The following is a 21,483-nucleotide window of genomic DNA, read 5'->3' as shown; positions in this document are numbered from 1 at the left end:
TTCTTCTTCTTCTCTTTTTTTTTTTTGGCTCTGTTTTTTATCACTGCTGCACTCAACGAAACAGTCTGAGAAAAGCTTTGGTTTTTCTTCAGCTCAGAGAGCTTCTTCAGTTCTTATTCTCTTCTTCTTTCTTTTTTCTGCTCTGTTTTTTGTTTTTCAACTTTTCACAGCTTCACTTTGAATTGATAATTTTTCACAAATTAACTATGACTATCTATTGAGTTTTTAATTTTTGAATTGATATATTTATTAATATATTATTGCTATTGAGTTTTTAGTTATATATATAGTATTTTATTTTTTTATATAAATTGTAGCTTCACATCAAAAATTCACTGCTTGCCTCTCCTGTAGCGGGCCCTCGTCACTATTTATTGTCGCACGCTATCCAAAACACTGTTATTCATAAAATTTAATATGGAAGAACGCGTAATGATAAATGTATCATGCTTGGTCGATTGTAGGCTATGTTGTTCAGATTCTCCAAAATATTATCACACTCATGTTGAATACTCCCAAAATACACTACTTTTGGAGAATTTGACACATATCTAGCGACATTTTTGAGGAGAAGAAAAACATTACAAGTGTATGACATGGAGAAAAATTGCAAGATTCACCCACTTTGTCCTCTATATATCTATCTATCATCCACACTATATTAAAGTGGGAAGGCTCTAAGTTGTGAAGTTGATTTACTAAAATATCCATAAAAACCTAGACATAATTTTATCCCTCATCTAAATACTACTCATATAATAAATTTGTACTAAATAGTAAATTTACCTTCCAATAAATAATAAATATATCAATTAAATGGGAAGTCTTTGGCTTGAAAGTTCCATGTATCTGCCAAGCACTTATTCACTTTCTTGAAATTGGAATTACTTTCATCTTCCAATAATTATTATTACGTCTATTCATTAATGTTTTGAAGACTCTTTCATTTTCAAACAATATTGTCTCAAAATTAGTCGAAGAGTTGTAACAGAATTGGGTAATTAAAGAGTTGTAGTATTGGTGACTATTTTGCCATTCATTCTGTAAAGATAACAAAAAGGAAATAATTTATTAAAGTTAACAAAAAAAAAAAAAAGTGGTAAAATGCAAAGAAAGGGAAACATTCACATGAGTTCAAGTGGCCAGCCTTTAATAGGACAATCTTTTAATAAGGCCTTTGGTTTTCTTAGGATGTGCGTCAAAGCGCAATAGTGAAACTGAAACTTTTTATAAACTGAACAGGCTAAATGCGGAGAATTATTTCATCTACCAGTTGTTATTGCAGGGTGTCAGTATCGTAATTTTTTTTTATTAATTTATAAATCTTTTCACATTTCATCCTTTGTCTTTGACATTCTTTACTGCAATCTATAGAAATGCATAACTAAAAGTTCATATTTCTCTTGTTTCTGTCACAAATTCCCTTTTCCGGTACTTTGCTCAGCATTATCTGTAGTACATCTGTTAGCAGCCATGGCAATGGCGGTTAGAGCTCAGTCGCAGACGAGAAGCTGTGTGCTTTTAGGAGAGAAAGAAAGAGAGATGTTAGAGGAATGAAGCAACTAACTCTGTAAAACTGAGAGAATGAATCCTACTTCTCATTTCAATGAATATACACAGTATTTATACAGCTACAATGTTACCTAACTTCTTAACTAACATTTAACTAACTAGCTTTCTAATAACTAACTCTATTCCTTAACTTAACTCTAGTATAATCAGCTTGCTAAGCTTAACCATAGTCAACACTCCCTCTCAAGCTGATAGTCAAATATAGATCCTTCACTCCGAGCTTGTACAACAGATGATCATGTCGTGTTTTTGCAAGGGTTTTTGTAAGAACGTATGCAAGTTGCTCCTTGGTAGACACATGATCTGTTTACACCATACCCTGTAGTATCCTTTCCCTTACAAAGTAACAGTCTATGTCAATATGTTTTGTTCTCTCATGAAATATAGGATTGGCAGCAATCTGAATTGCAGCTTTGCTATCATACCTTAATTGTATAGGTAGCTCAATACTGACTCCAAGTTCTTCGAACAATCCAATAAGCCAAGTGATTTCTGCTGTGCATGTGGCCATGCTTCTAAAGTCTGCTTCAGCTGAACTTCTTGACACTGTTTCTTGTTTCCTTGACTTCCATGAGACTAATGCATCTCCAAACTTCACTAAGTAACCTGTCACTGATCTTCTAGTTTGAAGACAAGCTCCCCAGTCTGAGTCACAGTAGGTTAGTAGTTGATCAGAGTTCTGTGCAGGCATGAACAGTCCTAGTCCAGGTGCTTCCTTTATGTACTTAACCACTCTAAAGGAAATTTCCCTATGAGAAGTCTTTGGACTATGCATGTACTGACTCAGGACTGTAAAGGGCAGGTCAGGTCTGGTCATGGTGAGATATAACATCCTCCCCACGAATCTCTGATAGGGACCTGCATCCTTGAGACTTTCATCCTTGCTACTGCTTTGTGTGTGCTTGACATACTCTTGAGAGGTTAGCTTTTGATTCAGTTCTAGAGGAGTAACAGCTGGTTTGGCTCCACCTAGTCCAGCCTCAGCTATCAGTTCTAGAGCATACTTCCTTTGACACATCACAATACCCTTCTTTGGCCTTGCAAACTCAATCCCAGGAAAGAACTTCAACTCTCCCAAGTTTTCATTTTGAATTTGGTTTGCAGCTCATCTCTTGTTTGTTGTAGAAATGCTGACTATTACGTGTAATCAGTAGATCATCTACATAGACTAATACCACTGTTATGTCACCATTGGTTTTCTTGGTAAACACCCATTTGAACCAAGGCTTCTGCCAACTTTTTGTTCCATTGTCTAGGGGCATGTTTGAGGCCATATAGTGATTTATGGAGTTTGCAGACCTTCATATTCTCCCCCTGTCTAGAAAACCCCCCGAGGGATATGCATGTAGACCTCTTCTAGAAGATCACCATTCAAAATGCATTATGCACATCTATCTGATAGATCAGCCAGTTCATAGAAGCAGCAAGTGCAACAATGGATCTCACTGTGACCATCTTAGCCACAGGTGAGAAGGTTACCAAATTTCTCACTTGCAAGGGTCCCAAGACCATCAGTACCTTCCAAAAGTTGTTTCAGTTTTGTAGAGGTTAGTATGAGATTAACCATTAGATCCTAGATTGAGTTGTTCATTTGTGATAGATATAAAGATTTTGCCTTTGTGTTTATTTTATTTATTCTTACAAGAAAAGCATTAAAACCTTATGAGATTTTATGATGCAGATTCTTTCCCTTTTTGCTTTAAATTTCATGGACATATCTGATGGATCAGCTGACACGACTAATTCTTTTGTGGAATGCGGCCTTTTACTAAACTAAATTTAACGTATATGTACACATTCAGTAATTGCCTAATACTTCTGTAGGTTCTATGCATTGAAAAGGATCTTGCTACAGAAGAAACTGCAAATCGTGTGATTAGTGTATTGAGCCATCTTCAGCAAACATTTCCACCAGCCATTATGGAATCAGCATTGACATATCTTTTGCCTCGACAGGAGATGGAATTGAAATCCCTTGTATCACCTGAAGAAGATGCTAACTTTTAACCAATTCATTGAAACCGCTGCTACTGTATTATTGTTCGATCAAACATTCTGATGTCAATATTCCTCCAATATATTTTCTGCATAATTCTTTTTCTGAGTCCTTTGGTAGGTTATTCCAGCTTTGGTTGAATTGCCTGCCTATAAAAGCTGACTTGATTGAAGCCTAACATGTTCCTGAGTTGTGTTCAATGGTCAAGAGGTACTGGGATTCGTTTGCTCTAACTCCCGAGTAGGGGTGGCAATATCAGCTCAAGAAAATATGACGGGATCAATGCAAATCAAGCATACTGTCATGGGCGGCTTTCCAGCCGTGCCCCATGACCCCTTGGGCACGCCCCGTGGCGTCCTAGCAAGCCTTTCAATGCCTAGCGCCACAGACGGCCCCGTGGTCTTGGTCGCGCCAAGTGACAAGCGTGCATGTGCCTCTGTCGCCTCACCGATATCCCTCGCCAACGCCCAACCGCAGACGGATGCCAACAGCGCCGCGCACGCAGACAATACCGCGCGCGCAAACCCTGATGCCAAAGACTATGCTGCTGACAACGGACCTATTTCTGCCTTATAGAAAACTAAGTCTTTTTCTTTGTAAATATAGAGTAGTTTTATTCCACGTACTTCCATTATGTTTCTCTAGCTTAATCAAGTCTAGTCTTGTAGCTTTGATTTTTTTTTTAAGTATTATTAGGGGGGATGAAGCAATCAAACTTTCTAGCAAGCAAAAAATTCTCTGTACTGGTATCTCTCCCCCTCGACACTGCGTTGCCTTTCTGTAATAGCTTGCATTAATGCAATCAAGCTTTCTTTCATTCTCAATTCTCATTCTTGTTCTCTCAATTGTTCTTGATATTGGTTTTTCCGTACGACACTGACAATCTAATCTAGCGTACGGAGGGGACCTCAGTTGGCGGACAACAACTGCACTGACATCAGTTGCTTAGCCTTACGTCGCCCTTCAAGGAATCTTAGGAAGGCGCCGCGTAACAGTTTATATCAGATCCTAGGCTTGACATCGGACGAGGGAACGCATTGCCATTACCACCATTTCTGACCATGGTGAATCATGGGGACCGCATTGCGGCCCTTGAACAGACGGTCGACGGATTACTGCCCATCATGGATACGGTGCCTGAACTAAGAACCAGCCTAGGGAAAAGGTTGGACAACCTGGACCGCAGGGTGCTCCAGGACGAAGTTGACATAGAAAACATCAGTCGTGACTCCGAGGGAGACCGGCAAACGGTAGCCATAGAGGCAGCCAAATTCTTTTGCAAATTCGAGGGACTCCAACAGGAGAGTGCCGACGATTTAGCTTACAGGGCACAAGAGGCAGACAGAGTGACTGCCATACAACAAACTATTGACGACTTGACAAACAAGCTCAATGTCGTCAATGCTGCTTTACAGGGCTTGTTGTGAGGCAGTGGAAACCAGATTGGGGCGCTGCAAACCCCACTTCTGCGACACTAAAATTGAAAATTCTTGAGCCAAAGCCATACAGTGGAGCTAGGAATTCCAAGGAAGTGGGGAACTTCATCTTTGGCGTCGAACAATATTTCGATGTTGTTGGGGGCCTAGAAGAAGCTAAGAAGGTAGCAACTGCTGCCATGTATCTTCAGGGTGATGCTAAACTCTGGTGGCGGGTGAAATGCGAAGCCATCAAGGCCGGTGAAGATGCTCTCGAGACATGGGCAGAACTGAAGGCATCCATACGCCTACAATTATTCCCCGAAAATGTTGAATACAATTCAAGGAGAAAGCTACGGGAGCTCCGCCAGACCAAATCCGTGCGGGACTACGTGCGGGAATTCTCCGAGCCCATGCTAAGCATACGCGACATAGGGGACAAAGACAAGCTCTTCACTTTCCTAGAAGGGCTGAAACCTTATGCCCGTATGGAGCTACAAAGGCAACGGGTAGATACCCTGCCCAAGGCGATCCAAGCAGCTGAATGCCTTGGGGACTATCAAATGGAAGCCCGGAAGGATAGGCCTCAACCGCCTACCCGAGCGGGATTCAAAGGGGGCCAGTCTAGCAATGGTGGCCCTAGCAGAAGTGGGGGAGATCGAAGCTCAACCAAACCTAAGGCTCCCTCCACAGGCAGCAACAGTGCTGCATCTAACAACAATGATCGGGGGAGGAAGCCTCCTTCAGGGTGCCGTCATTGTGGCGGACCACATTGGAACAATGAGTGCCCACATGCACAGATGAATGCCCATCAGACTTTTGATGATGGGACAGATGACGATTCAGACGATGCGGATCAGACTGAACCCGTAGGTGCCTTCAATGCAATTGTTGGCTCCATTTCTGAGGCATTAGCAGAGACTAGTGCTGGTATCCGTAAGAAGAAGGACCCATGTCCCGTCACCAAGAAAGGGAAAAAGAAGGCGGATGATGAGACTCCTCTTAAGCACGAGAGGACCTTAATGTTCGTTGAGATGAAGGTGAATGGCAAGCCCATTCGGGCCATGGTAGACACGGGTGCTACCCACAACTACTTAGCCTCGACTCAGGTGGAGCGCCTTGGTCTAGTCGTAGGGAAAGGTAGAGGCCGTGTCAAGGCTATCAACTCACCTCCCCAGCCAGTGGGTGGAATAGCCAAAGAAGTACCGATGAAGCTTGGCCCTTACGAAGGAAAATTCAACTTGCGCGTGGTGATCATAGATGACTTCGAGTTGATAGTTGGATTGGAATTCCTGAGGCAAACCAACACCATGCCTGTACCGTATGCTGACATGTTACTGATGATGGGAGCAAACGGGGCCAAGCCCTGCGTTATCCCGTGCATGCCCATGAAGATGGCCGTTGAAAACATCTCGGCCTTGCAGTTGAAGAAGGGGGTCAAAAGAAACGAACCTACGTTCCTGGCAACCCTCTGCATCGAAGATGTAGAATGCTCCTCGGGTCCCATTCCTGAACCCGTGAAGGAGCTACTACTAGAGTTTGAAGATGTCATGCCACAAGACATGCCAAAGCGACTACCGCCTAGGCGCACTGTGGATCATGAAATTGAGCTGGTGCCGGGCGCGAAGCCACCTGCCCGGGCGCCTTACAGAATGTCACAACCCGAACTCACCGAGCTTCGGAGACAATTGACGGAAATGCTAGACACAGGGATTATCGTGCCCTCCAAATCCCCATACGGGTCCCCTGTGCTATTCCAAAAGAAACATGATGGTAGTCTACGACTCTGTGTGGACTATCGGGCTCTAAACAAAATTACTGTGAAGAACAAGTACCCTATTCCGTTAATGGCAGACTTGTTCGATAGACTGGGTGGTGCGACAGTGTTCACCAAAATAGACCTGAAGACAGGTTATTGGCAAGTTCGGATTGTAGAGGGTGATGAGCACAAGACAACTTGTGTGACAAGATATGGGTCGTACGATTTCCTGGTTATGCCATTCGGCTTGACTAATGCCCCAGCTACGTTTTGCACTTTGATGAACCAAGTCTTCCGAGAGTACATTGATGAATTCGTGGTGGTCTACTTGGATGACATTGTGGTATATAGCCAAACATTGGAGGAACACCTGATGCACTTGCGGAAGGTCCTAGCTCGATTGCGGGAGCATGAACTATATGCGAAGCTATCTAAGTGCTCCTTTGCTCAAAAGCAAATTGACTTCCTCGGACATGTCATTGGGGAAGGGCGGATCAAGATGGACCAGCAGAAGATTCAGGCAATCACAGATTGGCCGCCACCTAAGGATATCCACGCCTTGAGGGCGTTCCTTGGTCTATGCAATTTCTATCGGCGATTCGTGAAAAACTACTCCCTCATTGCAGTACCATTGACAGAACTCCTCAAGAAGATCACGCCTTGGGAATGGGGACCCAAGCGAGCGGAGGCCTTTAACGCATTGAAAGCGGCTATGTCTAGTAGCCCCGTCTTGGCCCTTCCTGATCTGGCCAAGCCATTCGAAGTACAAACAGATGCATCTGACTATGCCCTCGGTGGCGTCTTGCTACAAGAAGGGCATCCTGTGGCGTACGAGAGCCGGAAGCTAAAAGATGCAGAGCGGCGCTATGCCGCCCATGAGAAAGAATTATTGGCTGTCGTCCACTGCTTGCGCCTCTGGAGGCACTATCTGCTGGGAACCCCGTTCGTGGTCAAGACAGACAACACAGCTGTTAGCCATTTCATGACCCAGCCGAAGTTGAATGGTCGACAGGCCAGGTGGCAGGAACTCCTAGCTGAATTCCACTTCAACCTGGAATACCGAAGTGGGAAGACCAATCATGTTGCTGATGCGCTCAGTCGGAGAGCTGATCTAGCATCAGTGTGCTTACTCGCCACCCTAAGGGGGAGAGAAGTAGCCACCTCCATCAAGGACCAGATACATGATTTACTCATCAAGGATCTTGCTGCACAGTATTTGGTTGATTTGGTAGGACAGGGCAAGACTCGCTAGTTCTACATGGAAGATGGTTTTCTGAAAGTGAAAGGGAACCGACTTTATGTTCCTAAAGGAGGAGATCTGCGAAGGACTCTTCTGGCTGAATGTCATGATACTCTGTGGGTCAGCCATCCCGGTAAAGAACACACCATGGAGTTACTTCGTCGTGCATATTATTGGCCTCAAATGGCCGATGACGTTGCTCAGTATGTGAAGACTTTTCTAGTAAGCCAGAAGGACAAGTCAGACCGCTTAACACAAGCGGGACTCTTAGAACCACTAGCTGTCCCAAAGAGACCTTAGGAAAGTGTTTCCCTGGATTTCATCACCAGATTGCCCAAAGTCGGAGATCTAACAACTATCTTGGTTGTGGTAGATCGGTTTTCCAAGTATGCTGCCTTTATTGTTGCCCCATAATATATATCAGCAGAAGATACAGCTCGACTCTTCTTCTCTCATGTCGTCAAATATTGGGGCCTGCCCAAAGACATTGTTAGTGATCGTGACTCACGCTTCACTAGTAACTTTTGGACCCAACTCTTTAAGTGCCTTGGATCGAATCTGAGTCACAGCTCAAGTTTTCATCCGCAATCTGATGGCCAGACGGAGCGGTTCAATGGTATGTTGGAGGAATATCTCCGTCATTTTGTAACCGGATCGCAGAAGAATTGGGTGAAGCTTCTGGATGCTGCTCAACTGTGTTTCAATTCACAAAAGAGCTCTAGTACAAACAAAAACGCTTTTGAAATTGTTACCGGACAGCAACCGCTACTCCCACACACAGTCAATGCACCAAATATGTCTAAATCTCCTCGAGCTGCTAGCTTCTCAAAAAAGTGGAAGCGAAATTTGGAGATAGTGCGGAGCTATCTTGTCAAGGCTCAAAAGCGGATGAAGAGGCATGCTGATCAGAATCGTCGCTTTGTTGAATACCAAGTAGGAGATAAAGTGATGGTCAAAATTCCAAAGCGTTACTTATTTGCGGGGGTCCATGACCCTCGCATATTGCAAAAATACATTGGACCTTTGTCCATTGAAAGGAGCATTGGGAAAGTTGCATACCGGGTGGATACACCAGCTTGGTAGAAAATTCATCCTGTCTTCCATGTCAGCCTCCTAAAACCTTTTCGGGAAGACACGGAGGATCCTTCACAGAGCCAGCTCACAATACCCAGTATTCGAGGGCCCAATTCAGCCAGGAAAAGGCGTGTTGAAGCTATCCTTGATGATAGAGTGATTCATGCCTCAAAGAAAGATCACCAAGAGTTCTTGGTGAAATGGAAAGGCTATGATGCAGAGGAGAATACTTGGGAGAGGGGAACAAACCTCAAAGCCTACAAGGGCCTAATTGAAGATTATCTTGCAAGTAAGGAGCCGAGGACGTCGCCAACTCAGGTGGGGGAGAATGTCATGGGCGGCTTTCCAGCCGTGCCCCATGATTCCTTGGGCGCGCCCCGTGACGTCCTAGTAAGCCTCCTAATGCCTAGCGCCACGGACGGCCCCGTGGTCTTGGCCACGCCAAGTGACAAGCGTGCATATGCCTCTGTCGCCCCACCGATATCCCTTGCCAGCGCCCAACCGCAGGCGGATGCCAACAGCACCGCGCGCGCAGACAACGCCACGCGCGCAGACCCTAATGCCAAAGACTATGCTGCTGGCAACAAACATGTTTCTGCCTTATAGAAAACTAAGTCTTTTTCATTGTAAATATAGAGTAGTTTTATTCCATATACTTCCATTATGTTTCTCTAGTTTAATCAAGTCTAGTCTTGTAGCTTTAGTTTATTTTTTTTAAGTATTATTAGGGGGGATGAAGCAATCAAATTTTCTAGCAAACAAACAATTCTCTGTACTGGTGTCTCTCCCCTCGACACCGCGTTGTCTTTCTGTAATAGCTTTCATTAATGCAATCAAACTTTCTTTCATTCTCAATTCTCATTCATGTTCTCTCAATTGCTCGTGACATTGGTTTTCTCGTACGACACTGATAATCTAGTTCTAGCGTACGGAGGGGACCTCAGTTGGCGGACAACAACTGCACTGACATCAATTGCTTAGCCTTACGTCGCCCTTCCAAGGAATCTTAGGAAGGCGCCGCGTAACAATACACTTGCTTGTTACTGCAGAAAACAATTACTGTTCTTTACTGTGAACAACTCTTTAATGCTGCGCGGATGGCTTGAAGTTAGACTAGCTTTTTTGCAGATCTTGCACTGCAGTTAGTGTGTTTAAAGTTAGTTGACATCACTGATTTTATAGCCTTTCCCCTCCTATCAATTTCTTATTGGTACATAAATGTCCAATTAGATGAAAAAAGTTACCCCTGTAGCAGAAAATTTGGAACAATATAGCCACAAATTTCAACATCTTCCTCCACTTTGCGCGGAACTAAGAGAGGCGATGGCGTGTGTAGTCTCAATGTTTCTTTCACAATACACTGCAAGTAAGGTCAGCTTCATCTACCAATTTGCCTCTCCCAATAATATTGTTGTTCTTTCTCTAAATTATGTAGATTCTTGAGTAGTTCTACCATTGTCCATTCCAATGTTTTTTGATGCAGCATCTATCTCTGCTACAAGCACGTCCGATAACATGTGCTCAATGTGCCATCAAGCTCTTCTGGCTATTTTTGCTTATGTTAAGAAGCGCGTCTAATAGACCCTTGTGGTTCGGCCCTTCCCCGAACCCCGCGCATAGCGGAAGCTTAGTGCACCAGGCTGCCCTTCTTTTAAGAAGTGCGTCTAAACATCACCCTTTATATCGTTTTTGTAGTTACTCAATGTTTGGGAATGAGACGTAGTAGTTTTTGTTGGAGGTTTTTTCCACCTTTGGAATAATAATTGCTCATGCATAAAGATACTGCATTAGTTTTGTTCTTTTTTTGACTTGATATCATAGTATTAATTTTATTCTCACAAGATTCTCAATATAGAGGAATTATACTTGTAAGATTAGATAGATCCAAATTAAAACCCCTTTGATTAATTAGTTTTGTTTCTTATATGGTCTTCAATGTAGGGGTAAGGTCTACGTACACACTATTCTCCCCAGATTTCACGGTGTGGGATAATGCTGGGTATATTGTTGTTGTTGTTTTTTCTTATATGGTCTTCTATGTGCTTAATATCATGAAATAGTGTGCTTTATTTCACTTCATGCTTTTCCTTTGCTTAATTTGTCTCCTTGCAAGGTTCAAAGAGAGAAATAATGTCTGTCTAAACTCTAAAGTATACACAAATGCATAATCTTAATCCAAAAGAAACTTAGAATAATGGCCAAGATACACAAGTGAAATACATTTTTCCAAACAGCCTTGAGGCCCTTGACATTTTAGTAGCATAGTCACACTTACAAATAAATAACCACATCACACCACTTTCTACACATTTCTTCTCACCTTCAACAGCCAAAATTAAATTACAAAAATCATCACCAAAGAAAAAAAATCCCTCTTATCTAAACTTCATCATAAACCTTTATTTTAACAAGAATTAATTATGCTTGTTACTCATCAACATTTTCCCTGTCAAACCACAAGCCAAAGCTTCTTTAGGTATTTTCTTGACAAGATGAACACCTTCAGCAAATATAACTCCCATTCCCATATGTAAATGTGGCTCAATATGACAATGAAAAGCCCAAACTCCAGGATTATCTGTCACAAATCTTAGTGCAGTCCAACCAAAGGGAAAAATCACAGCAGTATTTCTCAATGGTGGATTCTTTAAATTGAACTTCTTGACATCTTTTTCACTAAATTTCCCTTCTCCATATCCCAATACCCAAAAATCATGTCCATGCAAATGCCAAGGATGAATTTCACTAACATCTTTAGCTAAGGCATTTGCATTTTGTAGGATAATGTCAATTGTAGTATTGAACTTTAGCATATACACACCATTACCATATGTAGAATTAGAATTTGGTGCTTGTTTTAGGACATCATAGTCCTTAGGGAAGTTGTCCGGTGGAGGTTTCGTGTCAAACGCGTTTATGCCATATCTAATCGAGCCTAAATAAGGTGTCGTTGGCAAGACCAACGACACGTTATTTATAGCCCATTTCGTGTAACCATCGATTTTGTTCTGAGTATTGAGCAGGATGATACGACGATGGTTCTGAGGTGGTGGCTTAGGTGATCCCATTAAGGCAAAAATTTTGTTAGAAAATGACTTACTATGGTTATAATCATTCCAAAGGGGTGCTATAGGTGGTGGTAAAGTTGGAAATTTGGATGCAGAATTTGGAAGATAGTTTAATAAGGTGAGGCCTTGAGGTGTTTTTGGTTCTCTTCCTCTTACATTTATTGAAATCCAATAGTTTTTGGTAGGATCTTGATCTGTTTTGAAAAGGACTGAATAGCTTTCACCTGAATAAATGTCCATGTCTTGTACTGAAAATGGTTGAACATAGTTTCCATCTGCTTCTACTACCACCATCTTGTGACCCTATATATAAACACAAATATATATGTAAGAATTCATTTTCTTTAAAAAGATAAATTGAAAGGGGAAATATAGCTATTGAAATTATTCAATATGGAAGAACGCGTAAAAATAATTGCACTATGTTTGGTCGATTGCAAGCTATATTGCTCAGACTCTTTGAAGATGTTGCCACACTCATGTCGAATCCTCCAGAAATACACTACTTTTGGAGGATCTGACACATACCTAGCAATATTTTTGAAGAGAAAAACAACATTACAAGTATAGGACATGGAGAAATATTGCAAGGATCACCCTCTTTGTTATATATATAATCTTCATATTTGAATCTAAGTGGACTTATGTGAAAATCATTTCTTAGACTACATATTGTAGTTTTGCCCGATTAAATAGTCAAGATTGAAATAAATACATAATGGAGTACTAGATGAAATGAATATCTAATTCTATCTATATTTGTTTGTTGCACATATATATAGAGTTCGATCGATTTGAACTATTAATTATGTCAAACCTGCAAATCTATTGTTTGGTGCACTACTAAGAGGCGGACCTACGCTTGTCCAAGGGCAGTCAATTAATATCTCCTTACTAAAAAATTATATAGATTGGTAACAAGTTTTTATATGAATATACTATATGTTAAATCTCATTGATTTTTTCATATATTTTTTTATATATTTTAATTTTCTTAGTGAAAAAATTAACTCCCCCACTATCCATCAATATATTCCAACCATATAGCCTACCCCATAGCTCCACCTCAAAATGCCTCAAAGTAAGAGAAATAGAGAATCTAAGAGTCATCATACTATCATCCAATAGCAAAATTATACAGTACCATATCTTTTTTGGAAAGTGGAAAGAACATAATATAGAAAAAAGATAAGGTTTACTTTTGTACGTTTACTAAAAAAAATAATTAATTAATAAATAAATAAACAAGTTTTATATATTTACCCCAATGGCCAAGCTGAGTGAAGCCAATGCAGTAGTACTGGCCACCCTAAGCCTGTAAATCTTGTTGGGACGCACGCGCAGAATCTGGGGTGCGTACTGTTCACCCCCTCTTAACTTGCACTGTGGAAGTGGTGGTTTGCTAAACCGCGCCGCAAGTGAACAATTGTATTGACCTCTCCCATTTAGCAACAATGTCTGTTTTTCACACCATAAGAAATAAAAAATTGATTAAACATACTTTTTTTCCAATTAGAACATCTTAAATAAAATAGGAAATTAAAAAATAATAATGTACTAATACCACAAAGAAATTCAGAAACAAGAACTTACAAACGACATAAGTTTACCATAATTATGTAATAATTTTATATATATATATATCTTTTTAATTTTATTTATCTCACTTGAAAAAGACAATCAGATGCTGTCGAAGTTTATTAATAAAAAAAACTTCAAAAAGATTACTGGCAAACACGGTCTTCAAAAAGTCAAGATATAAGAAATTTTGTTTATTTAAGTCTAAGGAAAAGAACATAAAGATTTGGATAAATTAAAAAACGAATAAATATTATCATGTTGCGTGATTTTTTCCTAACTTAAGAGTAAAGGTAAGAGAAAAGAAATACTACTATATTAGATTAGTTTATGATAAAATTCATTCTCTAGGCAGAACCAATAACTATGTTTTTTTTATAGTTATTTCCTAATTGTAAGTATAATCTGTAATATTACCGAACTATATGTATCTGTATTTGATATAGAAGATGGACTAAAACTTAGGCAAAATTAGGTTTTTTTTTTTTATTAAATATTTATACAGGAAAAGGAGATTAAATTTAAATTGTATAATAAGAATAAGAAAATTTAAGAGAAATGGTGCTTTTAAAATTACAAGTATTAGACTTTTATCTGTAATAGAGAGAAATAGACTTTAACCATTTAGGTTGTGATGGGATAAACAAGAATCCTCTATCTTGGAAATAAAAAAAATTATATATAGTAGAGAATGCCTCGACTTTATAGGATCTTATGCTATACAAATCAAGATTAGTCGGAACTTTAAAACAATGCCGAATAAAAAATCGAGAATTCCAAGAGTTTAATTTAGATTTTGGCTTAAAATATGGGACGAGAAAGACATCATCATTAAAAAGACATAGGGACCAAAAGTTCATTCAAATCACTATTTTTCAAACGTAGTGTTTACTCCAATTTCATGATTTTTTTTTTCTTTTTTGTGAGGGTGATTTGACTATGGAAAAAAGAAACAAAACTTTTTGGAAGCGTGATTTGAAACTCTGAATGATCAAAGCGTGCACGAAAAAGATGGGAGACAAACAAACGAAGAGAAGGACTTTGTCAAAAAGCAAAAACAAAAACAAAACATAAGGAAAAGAAGAAAAAATAAAATATAAACACAAAAAAATGATAGTGTGAATAATTTCAAAATTTTCAAGATATTTTCATTAATAATTATAACAATTAAATTGCCTTATTTGTACTATAAAATAATTTTATTTTGTCTATTCTACAACAAATTTATTTGTCAATCATGATATGACTATATTTTTTTTATATACCAATAACGGTTGTATGGTGGAGCAGTAAGTATTCATCCTAAATTAGAAATTTCGGGTTTCAGCTATGCGTATGGAGTCGTCTTTAGGGAGTATTCCACTTCGCAATGAGGGACTTTTCGCAAATAGTCTCTCTACCTTCACATGATAGGGTAAGGTCTGCATAGACAAGACCTCCTCCCCCTCCCCCACCTCAGTGGTGGAGCCACCTTATAGGAAGAGTGTCAAATAACACACCTTTGTGGGAAAAATACATTGTGTAGGTAGGTAAAAAAATAAACTAAATGTATATATACTATGTATTGACTCCCCTTAATTTCCTGGTATGTATACTTTTATGTATTTTGACAGGGCCGAATACATACGGAGACACTTAAAGTTGGCACGATCTTTCATTTAGACACTTCATCTTACATTTTAACCATGTATTTACTGTGTCATTTAGACACAAAATTTTTAGGCATCCATACGTAATAGATGCGTGAAATTCACACACCAGGGTAACCAATAAGATGGAGACACATGGATTTATTAACAATTAAAAAAAGACTTTAGAAAAATGAAAAAGAATAAAAGAAAAACAAGAATCCCAACCCACCCCTCCCCTCCGTCATCTTCCCCAACGACCCCCAACCCCCTTCTTTTCCATCTTCATCTGCAAAACAAAGTACTCCCATAACCATGACTTGGCTTAATTCTAGGCCACATTGCCGGAAATGGAGTTTCAGGTTTCCAAATCGAACAGAACAAATGCAAAATTTTGCAAAATTCTTAGATTTCACCGGAAAAGTTCGTACTTGGATTTTTTGAAAATCTAAAAATTAGGGTTCGAAGTTGGCTGGGTGTTCGAGTTTTTGGTTGTAAACGCTGATACGAGGTGAGGTCTGAAGATTTGAGCTTTGATTTGAACTGCTTTTCTAGGGTTTTGGGTTCGAAACTTGAACTGATTGTTCGACGAAGAAGACGAACTTAGGTCTTTTGATTTTGCAGTTGTTTGTTCGAATTGATCACTGGGGCTTGGTATTGATATTGTTTAGAGTTTTCATTTCAAGTTTTAAATCATTTGGTGAAGATTTGAGTGAGATTGGTTCATTTTGGGTCTGCTGAAGCACAATGACATTCTTGGCTTTCACTGGAAAAGCTCAAGCTATTTTCATTCATTTTGCTTCTTCTTCTTCTTCTTCTTCGTTTTAGTCTCAGTTCTCTGCTTCTTCTTCTTCATTTCAGTTCTGAAAGGAATGGAAATAGCCAAGAATCTTTGCCAAGAACTTTTCCTTGGCAAACAAATAAGGACTTGATAACAAACAAACAAAAGTCATTGTGCTTCAGCACTGTCATATTCCTTTCCAATAAGAATCTCTGCTATTTCCATTCATTGTGCTTCTAAGTACTACTGTACTTTATATGACAATTTTGAAGAAAGTACTATTGTATTGAACTTTTCGTTTTCGGCTGAATTTGAATCTGGTATGGGATTCGAAAGAAGAAGAGGAAAATGAGTCGGAGAAGATGACGGAAAGTGGAGGAGACAATGGTAGAAATGGTGGTGGACATAAAGAAGAAGAAGGAAATAAAAAAATAAAAAAAAAATCTATTTTTTGGGCTTTTCACGCGCCCATATTGGGTGAAACTCACTCTATGTGCCAACTCAACAAGAAGTGTTTAATTGGAACAAAGTTCATCTAACGTACGTGCTCAATAGGAAACTTTCTTAAGTTCAGGTGTCTAAATGAAAGATCGGGCCAACTTTAAGTGTCTCCGTATGTATTCAGCCTTTTGACACCCCTTGACGAAAATTTTCGCTCCGCTACTGCCCCACCCCCCAGACCCCATCTGTACTGAGAATACACTGGGTACGTATGGTGTTGTAGAGAAAAAGTTTCCGGTGCAGATCCAAATTTGCTCGGGCTCTATTACGAATACTGAACATCGAATGAGAAAACAAAAAATTATATAGATGTATACCTGGGGTTCACCAATCCAACGAAGAGGATTGGAAGAGAGGTCAACTTCTTGTTCATGGGAACCTTTGTGCCACCAGTCACTAAGCAATAAATTGAATTCTCCATCATAATGGAATGGTTCTTTTTCACCTTCTCCAACTTCCACTATTAGTGAACCATATAGCCCTGCTGATCTTTGCATTCCATAGTGTCCATGGTAGAAGTATGTCCCTGCCTGTTAATTTCACACACACACACACTAATTAATCCAACATGCATTGCAACCATTGAAAGTGCATGGCAAGGAACCACGACAAAGATATGTTGTTCGGATTTTTTAAAAATACTATTGTATATGTCGGAAGGGGAACCTTGGAACAACGGTAAAGTTGTTTCCGTGTGACCTATATGTAACGGGTTAGAACCGTAGAAGCAGCCACTAATGAAGCATTAGGGTAGGTTGTCTACATCACATCCCTTGGAGTGTAGCCCTTGCTCTTGTGTGAATATGGAAAGATTCGTGCATCGGGCTGCCTATTTACTGTTGTGTATGTCGGATCCTTCAAAAATTACTATTTTTGTGATAGTACTTTTGAAGTGTCCGAGCAACATAACCGAAAATATAATTCTAACGTTTTTTCCATCTTATTAGTCAAACCAGTTAAATGCAAATAAAAATTATTGGATGTTTGCTCGCCTGGTAAAAAGAAAAAAGTACGAAATTAATACCTGACAGATGAGATAACATTTCATAGCTCGTATTTTACTTTTAAAAGTATCTTGAGATAATAATCTGTAAGATTGAAATAATAATCTGTCTTTTTAATTTTAACCCAACTTATTAAACAAAGTTGAAGAACAAAAGCACTTTTATTGTTTGAACTTTTTAATCTTTTTATCACTTTTGTCTTTTGAAGTACTACTATAAAACAACATTATCCCACGTCAGACCAAATCTGACGACTTTTGCAATATTCCAATGCAAGTTGGCAAAAAGGTGAGAAATAAGTACAATAAAAATAAAAGTACCACTTAATAACAAAGATATAGCTGGTGAAACTTTTAGATATTTGGACCTATTCTTAATTAAATAAAATTGAGGTATTATACTAATATCTCCACTAGCTTAGTAGCATTATGAGTCCAAAATAAAGTAATTAATTACTTCATTGAGAGGATCTTATGCTTTGTCTATTTATAATTTAAAATATTATTCGTCTTTCTAAGTAGACCAGCAGAATAATCAGCACACAGTAACTTTGGCTAGCAGTAAGCTTTGCTACAGCGAAGCTCTTGAGCCGTATGCGAAAACTCGCACGTGTGATCAGAGCAGGATCTAGGACTTGACCGTGACACTATGATATTCAATATAAATTTATAACTGCTCATAAAAATTGGTACGGGGACCTATACTAATATTTGACTATTTTTAAAGACATTTGTAAGTATATATGGAGTTTTTGCCGAAATTTTCGGGTGCCCGTGACCCCTCAACTTATAGTGTAGGTCCTCTCTGCGTGTGATTCTTGGGGGGAGAGAGAGCTAATAGGAGTCATCTCATTCTAATAGCGTATATTTGGAGTCATCTTTTATTTTTATTTTTCCATGGCTTCTCCACTTTTATATTTCTGCTTTACTTGAGTCGAGGATCTATCAAGAACACCATTTACCTTCCCGAGGCAAGGGTACCTACCATCCCGGACCCTATGTAAAATTATACTAGTAATGTTGTTGTTGTGTGTTAGTGTGAGAAATGAGAAAGAGGAGAAAAAGAAGAATGTACCTTATCAACTTTAAACCTATAGAGAAATGTCTCTCCAGGGTTAATGGCGCATTGGGAAATTGCTGCAGTTCCATCAGCCCATGGTGTTCCGATCTATAATTAAAATTTTATTTAAAGGTAAATAGAAAAAGAAAAGAGGAGAAATGCCAGTCAAATAAAAAAATAAAAAAATAAAAGGATAATAAATAAACAAATATACCGAATAATAAGACACACTGTGCTTCTATATGTATCGTTTTTCAAATTCTTTAAGGAAAAGAAATCCTCAAATAATTGTTTCACCTTTTACTGTAAAAAACATAAGAACCATTGAACCTAACCCTAATACTAAGTATAGCTCTAAAACAATAAAAAAATCAAAAATCAAAAACGCGTTCCACGCAGATTTATACTCAACTTTATTTATCTCTGTGCATAAATAATAGAGATGTCACTATTTCTATACTACTACAAGTTAAAAAAGTTATTTAGGTGGATTGAACACCAACAAGGAAGGAAAGTGTCCAGCTCAATGGTGAAGAGAGTTCAAATTTTATTTAATTTTTTCTTTTTTAAAAAAGGGAACACCAAGAAGGAGAAGAAAAAAGTTTGACTAAAGAATGTACCATTTTTACAGGCTAAGTTACGACCTATAATAGCAAGTAATTGGTTATAGCAAACCAAATAATAAAGTAGGCATAAAAATATAAATAACCTGCTATAATAAGTTAACTACACTAACCATATAGAAAAAATTACTCTATCATCGTACATAACTTAAATCCAATTAGTATTAATTGATATCAAAATAAATAAAGTTACCTGTTATAATGTGTTAAACTACGTTAAAAAACTTTAAAATAAATTAACTTAGATCCATGCTATTCTCTTTTTCCTAATTAAGGAGGGACGGGACCTATAAAGTAAAATAAGGTAACGCAGGGTTTGGAGACCCCAAAACAATGTGCTATAGGCAGTCTACCTGATACAAGTATCAGTAACCAATTTTACGATTCGAACTCGTAAACTATAGATAACAAGTAAACTATAGATAACAAGGAGACATATAAAGTAAAATAATATTTATACTATCAGTACCTGTCGGATTCCATGCCAATGAATGACAACACCTTCAGTATGTAGCTTGTTAGTAAGATGAACAGCAACAGTATCACCAGCTTTTGCCCTAATAGTTGGACCAGGAAACTGTCCATTGATTCCCATTACTACACTTTCTTCACCATCTGGTGACCAATGAATATATTCCACGTCCCATTTAAAATGCCGTGTTTTTGCTGCCATTACTGACCTAGATGAAGATAACTCAAGCAAAATCAATGGCAACAAGAAGAAGAACAAGAAGCCTAAGGAAGCCATTGTTTCTTTAATTAATAACAAATAGAATAGAAGAAAAGAAAGAGGAGTTTTATACAAAGCTCACACTAATGGAGCTTTGTACTTCATTTGTGGAAAATGTTGTAACATTAGAGCATATATATATAAGGGGGTGGGTGAGGGTTTAGAGGGAAATATATGAGTAGGGCAGGGCCGAGCTAGAATATATTTTATGAGTTCTGTCGAATATAGTAGCTTTATTAATTCAAATTTTATATTTGTCTTAAAAATCTATTAACTATATACATATTATTAATTTAGAACATAGTAATTTAAACGGACTAGAATATCCTGAACCATAAACTTCAAATTCTGACTCCACCTCTAGTGTAAGGTGGTAATACAAGTTTTAATTTTTTTAATTTGTAAGTTGAAGGGGTAAGCAAAGTCATACTACTTCTTAAATGTATTTTGAAAAAAAAAATATTAATAAATTTATAAAGGGGAGATACCAATGAGTTTTAAATCTAGGGGTTTCCTGTACGCAATAGAGTGTTTGTCTGTGTGTGATTTTATATTTCAAAGATCTCGACTTGCCGGTACAAAAGTTTTTTTCCCAAATAAAATAATTAATGAAAAAATGGTAGTCCGGTGCACGAAGCATGTTGAGCTCATTCATCTGTACCTTAAGAGAGTGTGATGTAGATAGTCTATCATAATATAAGGATCAGTAGCTGATTCCGCGGCTTGAACTCATGACCTATAGGTCACGTGGAGACAATTGTCAACAAAATAAGTATCAAACAAAATTATTTAACGTGTTTTTTCAAATAAAAGAAAATAGTAATCAAACATTCTTCATGGTTCTATATATCATCTCTTTACGATTCTGTTAATATCCTACATAAAATTCTTTGACTGAAAGGATTTGTGAAAAACATTTCAATTTAATGAAAGGACCCGTTTAATATGGAATACTTGAATTTTAAAGAAATAATATAGAAATTAACAGGGTATATTTATTTTTCTGTTTAATTTTTATGTGAAAATGAGAGATAATGCAAAAACCTGGGGAAAGAGATAAATGGTAAAGCTAGTCAGAAATAGTGAGAAATTAATAGGGATTATTTATTTTTCTGCGAAATTTTATGTGAAAATGAGAGATAAATACAAACATGAGGAAAAAAAAATGGTAAAACTAGTCAAAGAAAGGTGACACATTACTTCTTTTGATACTAGCTTTATAGCGAAAAATTTAAGTGCTACATCAATCTAATAAACGTAAGATATATGTCTTATGTATGCATTTATTTTTTAACGCTTAACCATGGTTAAATGATTACATTGACTTACTTATTATTAAAGTTAATTATTTAATTAGCTGTAATGGTGATGGCAAATATCTACCGGTACAATGTATGTATTTCAGGTGTATAAAATAAGGGCACATATTCCTCTCATACATTTCATATTATATTG

General features: G+C 38.3%; 1 protein-coding gene and 1 long non-coding RNA gene across 2 annotated transcripts; one reads left to right on the top strand and one right to left on the bottom strand.

The window, feature by feature from the left end:
• On the top strand, positions 1 to 4,392 carry LOC104214995 (uncharacterized). Its single transcript, XR_708057.2, has 2 exons — positions 1 to 3,119; positions 3,397 to 4,392. It is a non-coding gene; the product is annotated as an uncharacterized lncRNA (long non-coding RNA).
• A 6,829-nt stretch (positions 4,393 to 11,221) lies between these two features.
• Positions 11,222 to 20,137, bottom strand: LOC104214996 (L-ascorbate oxidase). The gene is made up of 5 exons (XM_009764730.2): positions 19,768 to 20,137; positions 18,691 to 18,783; positions 16,930 to 17,142; positions 13,388 to 13,582; positions 11,222 to 12,427 (listed from the first exon to the last, which is right to left on the bottom strand). The coding sequence occupies exons 1-5, from the start codon at positions 20,044 to 20,046 to the stop codon at positions 11,471 to 11,473; spliced, it is 1,737 nt and encodes a 578-aa protein (XP_009763032.1). The 5' UTR covers positions 20,047 to 20,137; the 3' UTR covers positions 11,222 to 11,470.
• Positions 20,138 to 21,483: the final 1,346 nt, after the last annotated feature.

The sequence above is a fragment of the Nicotiana sylvestris genome, chromosome 11, assembly GCF_000393655.2.
Source record: "Nicotiana sylvestris chromosome 11, ASM39365v2, whole genome shotgun sequence".
Lineage (NCBI taxonomy): Eukaryota > Viridiplantae > Streptophyta > Magnoliopsida > Solanales > Solanaceae > Nicotiana > Nicotiana sylvestris.
This window is presented reverse-complemented; position numbering and strand designations above follow the sequence as displayed.

Bases quoted from the DNA above. Each gene is read 5' to 3' on its own strand.
- LOC104214996 (XM_009764730.2), bottom strand. From the start codon at position 20,046: ATGGCTTCCTTAGGCTTCTTGTTCTTCTTCTTGTTGCCATTGATTTTG. The intron at 17,143-18,690 runs GTACATTCTTCT...TGAAATTAACAG, and splicing joins ATAGGTTTAAAGTTGATAAG to GCAGGGACATACTTCTACCA. The intron at 13,583-16,929 runs GTATACATCTAT...TGTGAAAAACAG, and splicing joins GTTGGATTGGTGAACCCCAG to ACATTGTTGCTAAATGGGAG.